General features: G+C 32.7%; 1 protein-coding gene across 6 annotated transcripts in view; it reads left to right on the plus strand.

Moving 5' to 3' along the window:
- The window catches only part of LOC122402578 (syntaxin-binding protein 5), a 53700-nt gene extending 35109 nt beyond the window's left edge, over nt 1-18591 (plus strand). For 4 of the 6 annotated variants that reach the window (XM_043405503.1, XM_043405504.1, XM_043405501.1 and 1 more), the window contains 9 exons: nt 10170-10286; nt 10787-10906; nt 10996-11121; nt 11225-11434; nt 11693-11801; nt 15297-15380; nt 15693-15788; nt 15958-16082; nt 16698-18591. In XM_043405503.1, coding sequence (XP_043261438.1) covers nt 10170-10286; nt 10787-10906; nt 10996-11121; nt 11225-11434; nt 11693-11801; nt 15297-15380; nt 15693-15788; nt 15958-16082; nt 16698-16960 — 1250 coding nt within the window. In that variant the 3' untranslated portion in view covers nt 16961-18591. Of the gene's footprint in view, nt 1-10160; nt 10287-10786; nt 10907-10995; nt 11122-11224; nt 11435-11692; nt 11802-15296; nt 15381-15692; nt 15789-15957; nt 16083-16697 lie in introns of all 6 variants that reach the window. The other 2 variants (XM_043405500.1, XM_043405502.1) reach the window with 2 other exon arrangements.
- The last annotated feature ends 300 nt before the right edge of the window (nt 18592-18891 follow it).

Consider the following 18891-nt stretch of genomic DNA (forward strand, 5'->3'; position numbering starts at 1 on the left):
CAGTATCTTCGAAAACATGTTTAGTTCCTCTGTTCGAAAATATAAGCGAAAAAGAATTATATGGCTCCATTTAAAATTGACTAAAAGATAATTCTAACAATTCTGAAGAATTGCAAATTATGAAAAAGTATATTATTTATCGTTAACGTCTCAGAATTGAATTGTTCAAGGCAAGAAAAGTTTCATACCGGAAATAATTGTGATCAAGTTAGTTGGTTCGTGCAGGGTTATTTTCCTATATAAAAAGGAACACCTACACATCTTTGTCATTTATCAATATATGAATAAAGTTAAACTATTCGAGGGGATAAACATAACAACGAGGAAAATAGGTTTTCCAGGTTATTAATATTTTTTTAAACAGAGACTCATACTTTTTGTTGTTAATCTATTCTTATTAATGTGTCCAGAAGCCATAAGAAGTGCTCAGTAATTTGTAATACTTTAAAGTAATTAACTCAAACGCAATCAAATTCAAAAATGCACCAATAAAAAAGAAAGTATCTAATTTTAATTAAATTCAGTATGTCACGATTAAAAGAACTTCTTCGACGCGAATGTTTATTTAAAAAATTGTATGTGTATGTGTAAATACTGATTCAAAGACCTTATGGCATCAGTCGATGATCATTAATAGGTAAGTTCACTTCGAAATTCATCGTCAGTTATAATTTTTCATAATAAATATTGCTTTATATTATTTACATCGTAATGAATGTGTTTTGCAATTTTTAACATATCCATAATAACTAATTTATTTATGTTTAAAGGAAAACTGATTATACAGAAATACATTATTTTCTGCTCGCGATAATTAAAAATTATTTATTTAAATGACAACCAATGATTTTCACACATTATTTGATAAAGAATACGTTTATAACTTAATTCTCAGTATTCCTTCTATCAGTACATTTATTAAACTTTAATGCATGTAAAATTAATTTTACATTTCAATTGTATAATACATTCCTTTGAGTTTACAGTCGCGAAATTATGAAATCAGGCTCCTTATTTCGAGACTTGTTCTTTAAACTATTCATAAAATTTTTTCAAATGTTTTAAACTTAAATTTTTTCTTAATAGCGATACGTATTTCGTATTATTTTATCGATATCACCATCGCGGAAAAATGTTCCGATTCTGTTTGTTTACTTTTCCCAACAATGCACGACTCTGATTCGAATTTGGTGCAACCATTACTAGCTCTGCAAGTGTTTTGCTTATTTAGCCATATAAAAGCATGATAAAACATCGACACATCAGCGGCAGTAAATAATTTATTGAAAATATTGTACACGAGATAAATAACGTATTAACACCAAATATAATTTTTAAAATAGAAAAATCATGATTCAAGCCCCCCTACTTTTGCACGGACTCCAACATAATTTAATTCGAACAAAACTCCTAACATACAGGATGTTAAATTTGTTGTTCATTTATCAGGCAACAGAAACTATAGAATTTTGGTTAAAAAGAGATCTACGGCCTTGAAATCTGTGGAATAACGACTTGCAAAACATATGTTTATTCCATCGAATAGTTTAACTCTGTCTTGGGCAATTTTTCATATATCTATAAGTTTCGGAGATTTCTAAGTGTTTCTGTTTAAATATTTATCCTGTGTATGTATGTACAGTATGTATACGTTAAGAGCTCTTAAATAAATAGAACAGAAATGTTTCCGAGCGATCGTTCGACGAGATGCGATAAGAGCAAGTCAAAAGGACCGAAAACGAGCGACGAACAATGTCAAATCTATGTTAATCTAATAAAAATAATAATATTCTGCTTGTATTGATAGAAAAAAATTCTTTAAAAATTAAATTCGAAAAGATTCAAGCATTCGTCTTGACTTCAACTTTCGTAATATACAAAGAAGTGTCAACGATTTCGTTAAGAGCTCGATATCTCTCGTATTGATCGCGTGGACAACTAGAATCAGAGATGGGCAACACTTTTCACTTGGATACAAACTCCGAATAACGAATAAAATATAAACAATCTTCGATATGTTATTTGTTCGATAAAAATTACAATCTTAATTGAAAGAACAAATCGTGTTTCATGTTAAACGAGTAAAAACTTATTCGAGTAAATCACTGCAAATGAAAATTCTGTCCGTCTCTGCGATCAGTAATCAATAGAGGCAGGAAGAATGCAAATTAGTCCAAATCAGTACAATATTGGAGAACGAAATGTTACATTTTTCGTTTAATTCCCATCGCAGTATTTTTTACATAGTGTACATAATTAATCCGAGTGCGCATGATTGCTAGTTGCTTACACGTTCCTCTCCACCTATTTCTCCTGAAGTAATAATAGAGTATTATTATGTAGTACAGTATATATTTCATAATGATTATTTAGATATTATGATATCGTACATAATAGGGGAAACGTAATTTTATTCTTTCATTTTTCAATATTGTTGACGATTTAGTCTTCCAGTCGACTACTGATAAGCTGAAATTTAATATTTGAATATTGCGAAATATAATCTGTTTATAACGTATATTCGATTAATGAGTAACGGATAAATCAATTTTGTTTATTCTCATCTGTTGCCTACGCGAAGAAAATAATATCAGTATTAAAAAACGAGCGCTATAGATCGGCCAATATTTCGTTTATCTGTTCCTTGCTCGTTTAAAATCCCTTCTACTCGGTTTAATTTCGTCTGTATCACGATTTTCCAAGGAGTGGGTGAATCTGAAGCAATGGGAAGAGCCCATTTTAACGTGCAGGTCAATCCGAGAGCTCGTAACGAATATTATACTGTATATGTATATATAATTTTGATTCTGGTATGTGTTTAAATTTGCAATATTGTATCATAGGATTCGTTATCCTGACACCTTTCTCTCGGTACAACATCGCTTTCAAAGCTTGTGAACATTTTTTTAATGATTTGCACGCAATAGCAATAGTAATAATAATAACACGGATGGTCACGGCATCGTCAATGACAACAGGATGTGAAATTACACTTAAAAGTTCTTTTCCTTTTGTTCAATGTGACGATCACATATATGATATTTATATATATATAGTTTTGGAATTGTTGTAATTAAATGATTATATATATTTTTAATGGCTGACAGAGCGCTTTATCACTTACGTTCCTCAAATTTTGTTGCCGACATTGACTGACTGCTATAAAAGACTCTACATAAAATTGTGCTATTTTTCCACATAGCAAATTTTATACATTTCGTGCTCAGGCATTTTGCGACAATTTTTCGCCATTGACCGGCTCATCTTTCTTTCTATTACACGAGACACTTCTTCATTTAACTAATGATGCCGACGATAACGACTATATATATATATATATATATGTTTAACCATTTATTTAATCAATTTTTTACTATTGTAATTTCCCATTAATTATGATGTATCGCTACTTAGGTGATCAACTTTAGATGGAAGAAATTTTATTGGGAAAACTGTTAGACATACTCGACGTCGATCGTTTTTAGAACGTTCCATGATCATAAAAATAATTATTTTCCTTTTAGTGATCCCATTTTCCTGCGATGGAAATCGTGGAAGACATTTCAATCTTTTATATTTACGATAATTTTTTAGAAACTAAACTTGTAAATTGTTGAAATTGTACGCTACATATTTTTAGCATGCAGTTTAAATAATTTAAAGTTTTTAAAAATTATTGCAAGTATAAAAAATTGACATACACTATTATTTTCATTATAAAAAAACGACAAAACTTTTTACGAAAAAAGATGCTGGTTATATATTGGCAAATCGAATATCTTCGAAACTGCTGACGATACTCAAAAATATTTTGAACAAAAGTTGAATGATTTCGAGGATCACATAATTTGACGCGAGTAAATTTTTCACTTTTACTCGAAACGTTTTTTGCTATCATCGACAATTTAGAAGATACTCGAGCGGATAGATTCGAACGAGTCACCCTGTGTTCTTATGTTCAGCAATTGAAGGAAACACAAAAGTGGGAGGAGAATATGTCAATTTTGAATTAGGTTCTCATTCTCATACGTGAATTCCTGGATGGTCAGGTATTTTAGAAATGAATTGCATAAATTTATAAACTCGAGATGGAATAAAATAATCCTCGTCTTTGACCAACATTAGGTAATGCTGTAATATTCGCTATTATTATTACGTAAAAATTGTTCTCCGATATTTCCTTTTAGTCAGTACACGGGGGTGGGACAGAATCTTTATACATCCGAAATGTTTTCGTTATTTTTAGACATGGAGAAAAATGTTGTATACAAAAGTTCTACGGCATAAGGAGGGACGTATTGTGGAAGCGTAGAGAAGATCTCAAGATCGACCTTCATTTTATGAAAAAATAGAATCTCGTACTTTGTTATCCTTAGCGCGATAGCGGCTATTTAGACGATTTCAACGAACTATGCTACAAGGTAAACAGATAAATGGTAAGAATAGTGAGTAGTGCATTACTTGGAATTGACATTGTTAGGAAATAGTATACTTGTGGAACTCTCGTCGATAGTATCGACTTAGGCGATGATTAGCTCGTGCGTCGATCAGTTAACGCTATGGAGTTTACATATGACTAGCGAGTAGACATGCTTCCCACTTATAGAGAAACTTAGCGAAACTTACGAAGAGCACAACCCTTGCACGTTGAACGATATCCACATTGCATCCATTCTTGGCATCGAATGTTTCAAAGGTTGTACCAGAAATAAAATATTATTCAAAATAAAGAATCTCGAGAGAAAAATATTAGTTAACATGAGTGGCGAGCATACGAATAGGGAATAATTTTTGTTGAAATATGGTAGAGCCATGGATATCAGAAATAATAGAGACAAAATTGTTAGGATAAGGGAATTTTCAAATAATAGAATAAACACTTGTTTTACATTAAATTTCATTCATTCGAACAGAAATTTAAATTTTTACTTGGAAGAGATTTCAAAAAGGACTTCATATATTTGTACAACTTATAATGTCGTACAACTTTTGAATACAACATATTTTCCCGTGCCTGAGAATAACGAAAATATTTTAGGGAGGCTGCGTTTGTGCTCCACGTTTAATGATACAACTAATTCAAATCATCATCGATTGTTTCACTTAATTTTCTCAAGTTTAAAATTTAGTGCCCAATGAAAATCTGTAAGTATAACAATCAGATACTATCGATGACATAAGTCGTTGATGTACTATGTTACTTCTTATTAAAAGTCTGGATTATTACCATCACTATGAATCACCCATATGGTACAAATTGTTCCAGTGTCACAGATTCATATTAATATACATATATACATAAAAATGCTTAACTACACACAGTTTCATATTCTAGAATAAGGGAGTATTCCCGCCTAGACTGCAATTGTTTAACGTTTTTTTAGAAATTTTTATGAAAGGAAGGTATTTTTCACATTCAATTTGAATCAATTGGTTTAGTTCTATCTTTAAAGAGTATTCACAATTTAGTTCATATAAAAATATTAAAAGCTTTGGAAGTTATAATGAATCCAGTGAATCGTGTAAAAATGTTGAAAATTAAAAGTTTGATAGCACTTTAAGTCAAATAATCGACTTCGTATATTTCTTTTTACATTTAGCGAATTAAAAAAATAGTAAAAAACATCAGATTTTTTAAATCTTAATTCCGAACTATAAAGACACGCGTGTTGAAGATTTCCTGTAAATTTCGTGCCAATCGGTCAACTAGAACTTGTGATATCACTGCAATTGTCTATACGCTTCTTTTTTTAAGGCATTGATGGGATTCATTGAAACTCTCATAATTTTTAATATTTTTATACGAAAGAAATTGTGAATACTTTTGAAACATAGAGCCAAAAGTATGAATTCAAACCGAATGAAAAATATACATTGAAAAATTGCGGACTTGGTCTTTGATGCAAGTAGAAATATCGGTTTATGGTCGGTCGCGTCAGCCTAATCGTACGGAATTTCACTTGTTTTTTAAATATATTTTCAATTATCTCGAAAGGGAAGCCTCGGACGAAAAAATGTTATTCCCTATTTTCAACTTACTTTTGTACATAGAATTAAACCCCATCCTCCACATTTACATCACCAGTCCAGATATACCCTGTATACAACTTTGACTTCCACGCAAGTAGAAGATATCGGATTCTGATCGGACGCGTCTGCCAAATTATATTACATTTCATTTGTTTCAGATATATTTTTAAATTTGATTATCTCGAAAAGGAAGCCCCGAACGAAAAAATGTTATTCCCTTTTTTTCGACTTATTTTTGCACGTAGAATCCCCTCGATTTTACTCCTGTGTACAGGTTGTCCCACTCGGCTGGAAAAAGCTGTAACACCAATTTATAATTCACAGAGAACGAATTCTAGCAAAGATTAAATAATCAAGAGAATACCAAAAATTCGTAGGGAAGAAATCCTAGTAAAATTAAATGATCGAATAATAAACAAATCTAATGGAATTATGATATGATCGAAGCATCGAGGAATAACGATGCATTAAGATTTTAGAACGAAGCGAAATAAGAATAATCGTAACCAGATATTGGTTACACGATAGAACTTGAGTAGAACTAAAAATTACTTTCTCCACATTTGATCTGTCGCTCATTTGTAGATGAACGGGATGTGCATGTTGCCGGTAACGCGAAGAAGTACGGTGATCGTTGGTGGTAGTGAAAAGGGTGACAACGCCGATAATAATAGCTGTAGCTCCTGTGGTTCCACTGGTGATGATGGTTGCAATTGTGAAAATGCTAGTGATGTCTGCACCCCTCGATTGGGTATTCGCAATACCGTGAATAGCGCCGATGTTGATAGCAATGGCTGTAATGCGAATCCTCGCAAATCCGTAACTGTAGAGCCACGTCAATCGCGTGCCCAGGGCATAAGAAAGCTCCAGAAGTGTCTGAGCACTACTACCAACCATTATGAGATGGATTCCTTGTCGTTGAACAACTTTCCGGCGACCTCGCTATTCGCTAATCAGCGTAACACCGAGATACGAAGCAATCCGTCGATCGTTCCACAACCTTCTTCGAACTACCAGAATATTCTCTTCAACACCAGACAGTATAACAGCTTTGGTAGTATCTAAACGAATTATCATTTTTATACAATTACTATAAAAATTACGTAGACCATCGATTTTGTTTCTATGTTACATGAATGAGACAAATCTATTCTTCTCCAAGTGCTTTTTTCTCCGTTTTGTTGTCAGTTTGATTTCATTCTCGATAGAACGACTATTTCTGCGACTGGTCTCGCTGCCATACGAAACCAAAAATCTCTTGAACGGCGTTTGTTACCACGTACGAGAAAAACATCGAGCGTGACTTGACCAGAGAATTTTGTTTACCGAATAATTTACGAAATGCATTTTAGAAAAATTTCGTGAATGGTTCGTGGCTCTAGAAAAGTAACATAGCTTGATATCGTAACCATTCTGCGATGAACATTTATTAACGAAATGAACGTCGTTGCTGATTAAAGATTCATAAGGAACGTGTCCATCTCAAGTTATTGTCTGCGCTGTTATAATTTGTCATATCTGTCTGTCGAAGAACGAAACCGCTAGATATTTATTGAAATAGATAAACGAAAAGAAATTCTACGGTAGGAGTACTGCATCTTTGCTTTTGTTTCTACTTTCAATCTCGTATTTATCCATACTTCTGTTTGAAATATCGAAAGATCTTTTAACGTATGTTGATATGCAAAATTAGATGAAATATTGCAAATCTCGAAAGTCGCTGTTTTCAAGATTGGTCTTCGTTATCGTATACTTTTTTTGCTGTGTCCGATTAAAAAAGATACTGTCTGGTCCTTGCTGAGTGTGGATATATACCTTCCGGCAGACTTTACTTCTCTGCATCGCATCTTTGTTTCTTAATGATCTGTTCACTCGCTCTTGATCAAAAACCACTTTCTTCGAGAGCACACAATGGCACATCATCTAACTTGCATAATTTCTAGTTTTCACTTTGCACATTTCATGAAGAATACTTTCTTCCGCGTTCTAACCGATTTTCCTCTTTCTCTCTTCTCTCTCTCTCTCTCTGTTTCTTTCTTTCTTTCTCTCTATCTTACTTTTCAATTGACTTTATTTTCTCTAATAGATGTGGCCTAACGATACGTTTAAACCGACTTTTTGGTTCGATGTACGATCTATGGAATATCGAACACGCAGGGTGTTAATAAACGCCAGCCATATTGCTTACGGATCGATTCTGTAGCACTAAACTTTATTAAAAAGTTTACATTGCAAATAGTTAGTAATTTTTTACAAGGTGTTTGACAAGAGGCGAAACGAAACTACGTTTCGAGCAGACTTTTTAATACTTTTTACAAACAATATTCGTTGAATCGAGCATCTGTATGTGTGTATTATAGATTTATTTAATTGGGTCTAAATTCCTGTATTTAGCTTTAATATTCTCGTCTCGAGATTTGATCAAATTTTGAACAAAATTTGTTTATGGCGAGTAGTGTTTTTGTAATCTTAAAATTAAATTCTACGTGAATAATTTTGGTTTATTTTTGCATTTAGAGTTACTCTTTATTGTTGAACACCTTGTATCGTCGCATAATTCATAATTAGGAAAATAAGTTTATGCATTTGCCTCGTAGAAACATTTTTTCTCACGAATCGTCGAATAATAGAATTTTGAAAACGATGGAAATATCTTTAACGCGAAATTGGTCGTCATTTTGGGGTGAAAAATCGATCCTAAGTAAATATGCTTGGATTTTTATTGAAATCTTGTATGTGTGCGCACGCGCGCACATGCGTATGTGTATGTATGTATACAGAATACGTACGAAAACTATTAGAGACTTCTTAAGGATGTTAAAAGAATGCCTTTTTAGTGAAAAATGCATAATTGCATTATTGCTACTGAAGTTTTGTTTCTCCGTATAAAGTGTGAACTTTTTGTGTATATTTTATTTTTGAAAATCGGGTCGTCCTTTATTTTCGAGCTTTGAAGTGTCTTTGAGAGTGTGGAATGTGTCGAACGTGCAATAATTATACAAATAATTAGAACTTACATCTATTATTGTTATCCAGAAAAAAAATATATAGCATTATATGTATAGTAGCTTCTATAATTTTATAATCGAATACTGGGTTACGAAAAGAAATGTTACTTTATAAGCATAAACGAGATGCAGGAGTCTATTTTAGAAATTTTAACACGTTCACTGCCACGCTATATTCTTGAAAAATCATATCGAGCCTTGAAATTAATTTTTAATACTTATTTATTTGTTCAATCGTTCAACTTAAACTTATTTATTTTATACAGAAATACGTTGTGACAAAGAATGTTTCCTTCATGGAAAGATACTTTGATTTAAAATTCAGTTTAATATTTAAAAATTGATTTCCGTTAATGAATTTTCATTTACTATTATTGTTAAGAATTGAATCCATAAAATTTTGTCAATTGTTTTCGCATAACCTGGCTGTGAAAATGTTAATTACAATCATCGAGTCGAATTTGCAGTAGATTTTAAATTTTAATATACGTATAATGCTCGTAGCAAATATTCCAAACTTCAGTTAATATCGACCATCCCTACGTGATTTTTGGAGAAAAAATAAGTATCAACCTAACCGGCGATGTATGGGTGCTGTAATTAATTTTTGCTTCTAGCAATGTAACCGAATAAGTTTGGGGCATAGTGTCTGTGATATACTTGCTTAAGATTGACTGACTTCTTCGATTCAATTACAACATTTTTTGTTTATTTATGTGGCGTTCTAACCGATATTATGACAGAATAGATACATCTGATCGACTTGATGAATGTTGAATAGATGAGTGAAAGATGTTATTCTGTGAAACTATCCTGTCAAGAGAGATATACTAGTCGTGATAGTTGTTGTTTTTGCTGTCACTGTTATTATTATTATTGTTGTTGTTGTTGTTATCGTTGTTGTTATTATTGTTGTTCTTGACATTGCTACCATTACTTGGAACACTGTTTAACTTTTTCATTCACACTCTGACCGACTCTCCAAGCGATTCCTCGTTAATTTGTAATAAGAATGCTACGTGTCGGAGATGTGTAATGTGGTAAACGTTGCATGCTCGTCGTAATTATAGAAAGCTATTGCCCATACAGTATTTAATTTTCCATTTATTGTTGGGATTGCTGGTCGCGTAGACAAGTACGACAGTTCGTTTCAACGGTCGAGGAGCTCGAGCATGTCGTCGCTCGAGAACATCACTACGGAAACCATCAGCTGCCTTACGTTCGCAGATTCCTACACGAAAAAAACTGGTATACTTCTTCCGATACTTCTTACTCGCCGATTTTTCCCGCTAAACGGGTTCATTTTACTGTAAACTTTTCCAAAAATCGAGTCTTTGCTTCAAATCTTTTCTTGTAAACTCTTTGTTTCTTCTATATTTCTTTTGTTCGTAAAAATGGTAAAACAACTTTAAATAGTTCTTCAGTAAAGTACCCCTTGACACTAGATTTACAGAATTCGTCAGCTTAGCATAAATATTATTTTTTAGCAATTTAATACTTTGCATTCTAAGAATTCATTTTAATAGACTGGCTATTTGAATGAAATTTTTAGGAATTAAAATTATCCTTCCCAACAAAAAAAAAATTTATAAATGCTGTCGAATCGAGTTGTGGTGCAAATGATTAAAGTACACTATAACGGATTTTAATTGTACGACGAGTGCTCGTAAATCTAGTGTTGGAAATGTTGACTTTTTGGGAAAAGTTTGCGTCACCAAAAGTGTATTTTCTTTTTTCAATTTCTCAAGATACCACTCCCGTACCTACGCTGTGGATTGGTACATCTTTAGGATCTATACAAACGATGATATTTAATACGCCCGCTCGTGGAGAACGACATGCTCATCCGGTTGTTGTTTCTACATGCAGTAAGTGTTATTGCCTCATTTAACAAAATGTATAGAGAATAAAATGTTGATGGGTAATTCGTGTAACGCGATACGTGTTTTAATTTCAGATGGATCTACTTTTAAATTAAAGGGTTGCATTCTATCGATGTCCTTCTTAGATTGTAACGGTGCCCTCATTCCATACTCTTACGAATCTTGGAAAGACGAGTCTGTGGACGGCAAAGAACGCAATAGTATGTTTCGATAGTTATCTCATCAATAAAATTATAATTTTTCGTGTTGGTTGAAATTTGGTTGATAAAATGAAATCATAATATAACGTTCTTCTCGTTAAAGAGAGCCAAGGTAAATGTACAAATAGTCGGATGTCTCCGTCGATGACCACACAAGCGACCACTGGAGAGGGCTTCGAAGATCGTCAATTTATTGTATTAACATCTGAAAAACAGGCGAGGGTCTTAGCGTTGCCATCACAGAATTGTTTATATAGACAACAACTGGCTGAAACTCATATCGTTATCAAAGCCGAAATTACGTCTATAAAAGGTACGTTATATGGTTTATTTACTCTATGTACCACATAATTGTATCTCTTGTATTTTAGTAGAAGTTAATTAATTATCGATTGAAATGTTAAAAGATGGATAATGCTTTCGAGACAATTTTTTAGTTTTCATATTCATAATATCACATTCACGGTAAAACAGTTGTTCTCAGGTCATGTTTTCTAAACTATTCAGACGATTCGTATCGTAAAATGTAATGTGTATTGTTACATTTATATAAATAAATTTTGTTTTTCAGATAATGTTTGTCTGGTTTGCTACGTTTCAAATGGGCACGTAGCTGCGTACAGTTTGCCAAGTCTGAGGCCATTAATAGACGTCGATTTTCTGCCTCTTATAGATTTGAGGTAAGAAGAATAAGTATTTCGTTAGGTTTAGCTTCATAGCAGTTATTGATGCGAAATAATAATTATACTTGCACACGGTATAATAATGCACCATATGCTATTACAATACTGCAACATTTTACACATTGCTGAAAGTAGCGTAATATTCATTGTATTACTGACATAGTTACTTTCTCCACTAACTCTTTCGATCGACTACCTTCGAACTATAATATGGAAATAAAATTTTTTATATTCACTATACTCAGAAGCTTAATAATGTCTTTTGAAATTAAATCTTCTAACGATATTAAATACAAGCAACCGTTGTTTCCATTATTTACAAGAAAGTTTTAGAAATACTTTAAACAGTTATCTTTATATTATCAGTACTGTGTCTACTATAAAAGAAATACGAGTTAATAATTATTTTTCTGCAAATAGACCATTCGATGCTATTAGTTTCCACATTTATAAGTGAAGTAAAGTAATTAGAAATTTTTTACAAATCATGGCTTATTCGGTCTTTGATACATGTATAATTGTGTAGCTATTTTCTCATGCCTCATACTGTTTGCACTAAATGCACAGTTTTATTCTACCATGATGGTTGTGCTCGTTTTTTTATATGTACATTAGCACGTGTTATGATACGCTGATATAGTAAATAAAGTTTTATTTTTCAAGCGACAAACAAACGTTTTGTTATTATGAATGTTGTAGTTTCAAACACTATAAGTATCTTTATAGGGCATCAGTCGTTTTCCGGTAACAGTAATGATTCAGGTTCGCGAATATATTTAATCGACTGAGTTTGAGTTCTTATTTGAGTATTTCTTCGCAAGTTCCATGAGTTCTTGAGTTTAGTGCGATTCTGGTGGTACGATGATCTGTTTCTTCCTCAGTTGGTATAGTATGAGGGCTGGGGGAGATTCCAATGTAACAAATTAACGCTTGAAAGCAAAAATTATTGCACAAATGTGATTTCTATCGAATAATGAAAGCTGCAAATTAGTGGGTTGACTGTTTAAGGTGGTGAATCTGGTGAGTGTTAATTTCTAGGAAGATACGTAGTAAGTAGTTAATTGATTTACAGGAGAAAAAGAACGGTTGGAAATTTATATATAATAGAAGAACGTTAAACAACGTCTGAGTTTTAATTTCCTAGTACAGGATTGTAAAGTTTGTCTAGTCTGTAAACTTAGAATCTATAGTTTTCGTATGGTAACATGAAATACAGCGCATCGTTCGTTTAGATCTCATGCAACGTTAGGATAAATTTAAAAATCACTATTCTCTAGAGGATGTTTGTACCTTTTGCACGAAAGTTTCTGCTGTTCTGACATGTCACTTATTGAATCTGCTGTTCTAACACGTGACTGATTGATTTTCGAGAAAACTTATGACATTCTCTCAATCTGATTAGTTTCTTTATGCATCTTTCTCGAATCGTTTGTTTACCTCTAACATAGAGAATTTTGTATTTTTAACTGATTAAAGCAAAGTGTCATAAGATTTTCTCTGTGTTTCGAATTTTCTATCGCTTAAATTTGTTTCATTAAAGCTGTAAATTTACATATTCGGAGAAATGTCTCCGAAGATCTATAATATTTAGATTTCTTCTCCATATTTCGCTTCTTTCTAAGCATAAAGCTTAGCGCTGGCCCTGCCAACTACACGGAGAACAATTTGGAAATTGAACATTGCCAAATTTCGAACTTGCAGATCGTTGATAAAAGCTGAAATCTAATACTAAAAACAAATTGGAATTCTTTCGAATAAATGTTCTCAACTTTGAGATTAAGGGAGTATTCTGTGTCCTGTACCTACGTTTTTTAGACTTTGGATTTACTTGACCGCTGGATCATACTAACATTTTGTACTGCAATGTTTTAAGTCATTTTTTCATTAGTAAATGGCAGCATATGATTTTGTAGAATTTCACAATATACAAATAGGACCTCATACACTATTCCTGGAATTAATTCCGAGACAGTTGAATTTAGTTTTAATTTTTCACTACTTATTGTTAATAACAATACGATTAATAACTCCTTATTGGAAGTTTTCGTGTTCCTTAAGTGTTGTCACAAACGTTTGATTTCACCAACTTATTATTAATTACAGTCTTCGTACAAGAAAAGAAACTTGTTGTTTATTTATACATATATGAGACGAGAAATTATTATCTTCATATGTGTTAGTTTTAAATGTTTAACTCGACAATAGACACTGCTTTATGTCACAACTCTTGAACTCCGCATTATTTAATAATAAATATCGTGTGATTTTTTAACTTCTTAATATTTTTATATTGCTTTTATTGTTATACGTAAATTACAAGTAGGATTCAGATTATGGGTATTCTGAAAATTTCGTGTTTCCTATTTAAGTATTCGGTTAACAATGTTGCTAACCAAAATACTAATATTTCACGCTGTGACTAAACAAACTGTTACACAACGGTAGATTTACTAACATTTTTATACAGGGTGGGGTACTTCGGGCGGGCTACTCGAATAATTTATGTATACTTGGCAATAGACAAAAAATTCTACGGACAAATCTTGTTTAATTTCAAGGGTAACATAATCTAATAGTAGTTTTTCTTGTAAAGGGAAGTGTAAAAGGTTAATTTTGCTTTTATAAATTTTATATATCTTCTAATATAGAAGTGTAGGATGCATTCAATAATCTGTTCGAAGGTCGAAATCGTTGACAATCAGTCACGAGAATAAATATTCTCTTTTGCACAAAGTTCTTTGTATGTTTGTGTTAAAATGGTTCTATGGGAATAGTGCAACATATTCAGAATTTTTTATCTATCGTCAGAAGTAAATTATTCAGGTAACCAATTTTAAGTGCCTAACACTGATTTTGGATATCCTCGTCTGAACCACGTTTTTATTTTTTTTTTTGAAATATTTCTTAAAAGAGAGTATTTTTCCATTCAGTTTGAGTCCGTACTTCTAGTTGTATGTTTCCAGAGTATCCACAATTTTTTTCATGCTAAAATATTAAAAATTACAGGAATTACAATGAATCCAGTAAGGGCATGTTCAAGTCTTCAGTAAATTCGTTGTAACTCCCATAATTTTTAATATTTTTATACGAAAAAATTGTGAATACTATTGAAACGTAGAGCCAAAAGTATGAATTCAAAGCAAAATGAAATGAAATACCTACCATAGAAAAATTGTGAACTTGAACTTGAAGTTCGACGCAACTAGAAATATCGGTTTATGGTCGGACGCACCAGGCTAGTCGTACGGAATTTCACTTGATTTTTATACATTTAGCTAAAAGTATGGATTCAAACTGAATGGAAAAATATCCTCTTTTGACAAACATTTCTAAGAGAATAATAATTGCGGTCCAGACAGGTATACCCCCTTAAAAATAAAAAATAAAGTGGTTGTTCTGTGGGTTAATGATAATTATGCAAACTAACGCAATCTCTTTTAACTCGTGTACGCTTAACGCTCACTTTTCTCCTGTCTCTGTAATTTCTAACAGTTTTCAGACTACAAAACATGGCATTGTAGACCCCATGTTGTCCATATGGGGTCATCAACTCTTTGTTAATGGCGATACCGATCAGTAAGTGGTCTATAAAATACACCTCTCATACTATGTATCTTATATATAATAATATGCAATGCCTTGCGTGCTCTCTATATTTAATTTGTTTTTGATGCATACTATCGTTCCTACGCTCCTTTTTTACTTCACGGTACATGTTTAGACGTCACTCAAGCATTTGCTTAGATTTTTATTATTATAATAAAGTTTAATAACCGTATACATAAGCGTACATACTTTACGTTTCGATATTACGTCCCGATATGTTTACATAATCGATATTGCGAGGCAGACGAATATTGCAACAACGTTTCCTGATATTTTTTACAGAATTGCAAGAACACTCGGCTTCAGCAATAGGGGCCACGGTCTGTACCTGTCGTCGCCCACTGAGATTCAAAAGTTTTCCATATCCAGCCAATTTTGGTACGATTCCACATTTCTGACACAATTTTTGTAAAGCAACCACAAAATTAAAAACATCCAATTTAATTTAGATATTTACTTTCATCGTAAAACTCGCAAATGTATTTTAATACCGCGATAACGAATAATATTTTACAGTAAAAATTAACTTACATATTTTTATTTTCAGTGGGGAATTAACCGAAATGATGGGAGACTTATTCATTGGTCACGACATGCCCGAACCACCCAAGGAAAGCTTCTTCAAGGGCCTCTTCGGCGGAGGATCGCGAAGTTTGGACAGAGAAGAACTATGTAAGTTTAAAAAAAATTCTTTTCTCATTAATATTATATACACTCGTTCGTGAAGCGTTCAATGGGGGTATCGTTCTCAAGCAGATAAGTAAAAACGCTCCCTTTGAAGAATCTTTTGCAAGAAAACTATAAGCTTGATTAATTCTAACTTTAACCGTACAATTGTATAGTATATTTACTATACTTTGACATTGTTTAATATTCATGTTACGAATCGTACATTATCGAACAAGCGACTACAATCATCAACGAAGAAAGCATCGAAGTTTACATATTGTAACAGTTATTCTACAACGAGAATAATCATCATAACATTAACTCCAATGAACCCAGTTTCCTTCTGTAACATTTTCCCGCACCATCAAATGCCACGAAGATATTTAAGGGACTCGAGTACTGGATTTTACATCCAGTCACAATTGTTTACACAAGTCACTTGGAGATACAATGAAGACATTTTTTATTCATTTCAAATTAAACAAGACATATAATGAAACTACGAAGGCTAAGCTGACAAAAATGAGAAGAAAACGATCTACTCGTTTGCTGTGTTTGTATTTGCCTCCCGATTCTCTTCCAATTAATTTTATCAATATCATTTGCGGTTACTTTTAGTTGGTGAGTCTAGTGGGCGAGCTTCTCGCACGGTCGCGAAACATATACCAGGACCAAACGCTGGCACGGAAGCTCTTCGTGAACGCGTTACATCCGCCACGGGAGAGGTGAGCTTAGCCCATCAGATGGTGATGGAGCGCGGGGAGAAGCTCTCGCAGCTCGAGGACCGAACAGCTCGAATGATGACAGAGGCGGAAGGTTTCTCTCAGTCTGCTCACGGATTGATGCTCAAGTACAAAGACAAGAAATGGTATCAGCTATGAGAATATGGCTCGATTTCTATCCAAATTTGGAACTGCATACGATTATATGGTAATTTAGCGTTCACATGTCATGTATGAGTTCTGTCGTACTAAAAGCAAACGGGGACGGAGACCCGAAAAAAAATTCGAACATAACTTTGTGGACTTTGTACGCACACATCCGGAAACATATTACACAGAATAAAGAAGTGAAATGTGTGTATGTGTTAGTAAAGGAAAAAAAAAGAGAAAATGGGCGAGGAGAGAAGGGAGAAGGGGTAAAACGAGATAATGGGAAACATATTCATGCGATACTTGTACAAGCAGATAATACATACGCACATCATTCAGCGAAGAATATAGGGAAAAGTCATATATACACGTATAAACATAAAGTAAAGTTAAGTATAAATGCGCGATCTCTCAGAATATGTAATAATCTATATACATACATATTATATAGACCGAGTAAATAAATGGTATTATACGTACGCGTATAGACCAACTGAGCAGATAAAACAGAAGGAAAGTGGGATGGCTGCGATTAAAATTAAATAATTTATTAGTGGATATAACTATTTAAGGTTTAAGAGAGTAAGTATTTAGGGAAGAATAAGAGAAATGATTCTACTACGTGCGAGTCAATACATATAATTATGTAACAATTCGCATTCTAATTCTACAGCTCTCATTAATCCATTCGGATGTCCTGTAACAGTAAAACAGTTGACGCAGAATGACACTTTGTCTCCATTTGTATTTAGTTACCCCACACACACAGAGAGAAGAATCTAATAATTAAACATTGTTCGAACGACAGAAAAACCCAAATTTAGAGAGCAAAGTTGAAGACGTAGCGACGTTATTGCGAATGTATTGGCATAATTAATAACGTATTGGTCGATCGATCGTGTAATAATAAACATGATTGATCGATCGGGATAATAGCACATTGGATAAACGTTAAAAGCAGTGAAATATATAATTTATCCGCGATGCTGGACCATCGGGCTTATATTCCGACGTATAATCCTACCGTACCGTTGCATCGTTGATAAACGATATATCAGTTGTTATTAATTGTAGTTGTCGCTAGGTATGCTATGTATATAGGATAATAAGTGCAGTAGGAAATATAATACATAACAAAAAAAAATACAGAGCAGTTTGTATAATGACGTGTTGTAAGTTACGCTATTTCAGCGTCGCCGATGAATTCAATTGAATTTACGATATGTATCGACGAGAATAAAGAGGAACTACTATAATTTTAAAAATTATACGTAGATTTAGATTACGTAAAGACAATATATCTAATAAGTTCACTTGAATTTATTGAGACCCTGAATTATCGTACTGCTTCCATAGCAATAACTGTATAGTTGATATTTATGGTACTAATTACCTACGTAAAAAAAAAAACTATATTATAACGTGCCCCGCTGAGGATTGCAATTTTCTTCGACTTCTGAGTATAATTATCCTCGGACAATATACACACGTAGACTTTCGTTCGTAAATATTTAACCGCCACTATAACTTTTTGTCACGAAATATATATACATATATCTCTATATATATACATATATATACATAGATATATATACATATATATACATATATCTCTAATTTATTTATAAATATATATATATATTTACTATCAATTATTTAACACCAGTTATTTACGAATAACAAAGTAGACATGCTCGAGAAATTATTTCAATTTCGAAATTACGATATAATTGCACAAAAAAAAAAAAGTACCGAGAAGTGATTCTACACTTTTTGTTATTCGTTTTACTTAAGCAACACCTTTCTTTTGGCGATGACTTTTGTCGTCTTACTCAGTAGTCTTCAAAAACCCAGGAACTTTATATGCGGGGTTTTCTAACAAGATAAAAAAAAATGCAAAAAATACTAAGCGATGGTTATATTAAAATAAACATAGAAGC

The sequence above is a fragment of the Colletes gigas genome, unplaced genomic scaffold (genome assembly GCF_013123115.1).
Source record: "Colletes gigas isolate AHSC1104 unplaced genomic scaffold, ASM1312311v1 Colletes_gigas_Sc00037, whole genome shotgun sequence".
Classification (NCBI taxonomy): domain Eukaryota; kingdom Metazoa; phylum Arthropoda; class Insecta; order Hymenoptera; family Colletidae; genus Colletes; species Colletes gigas.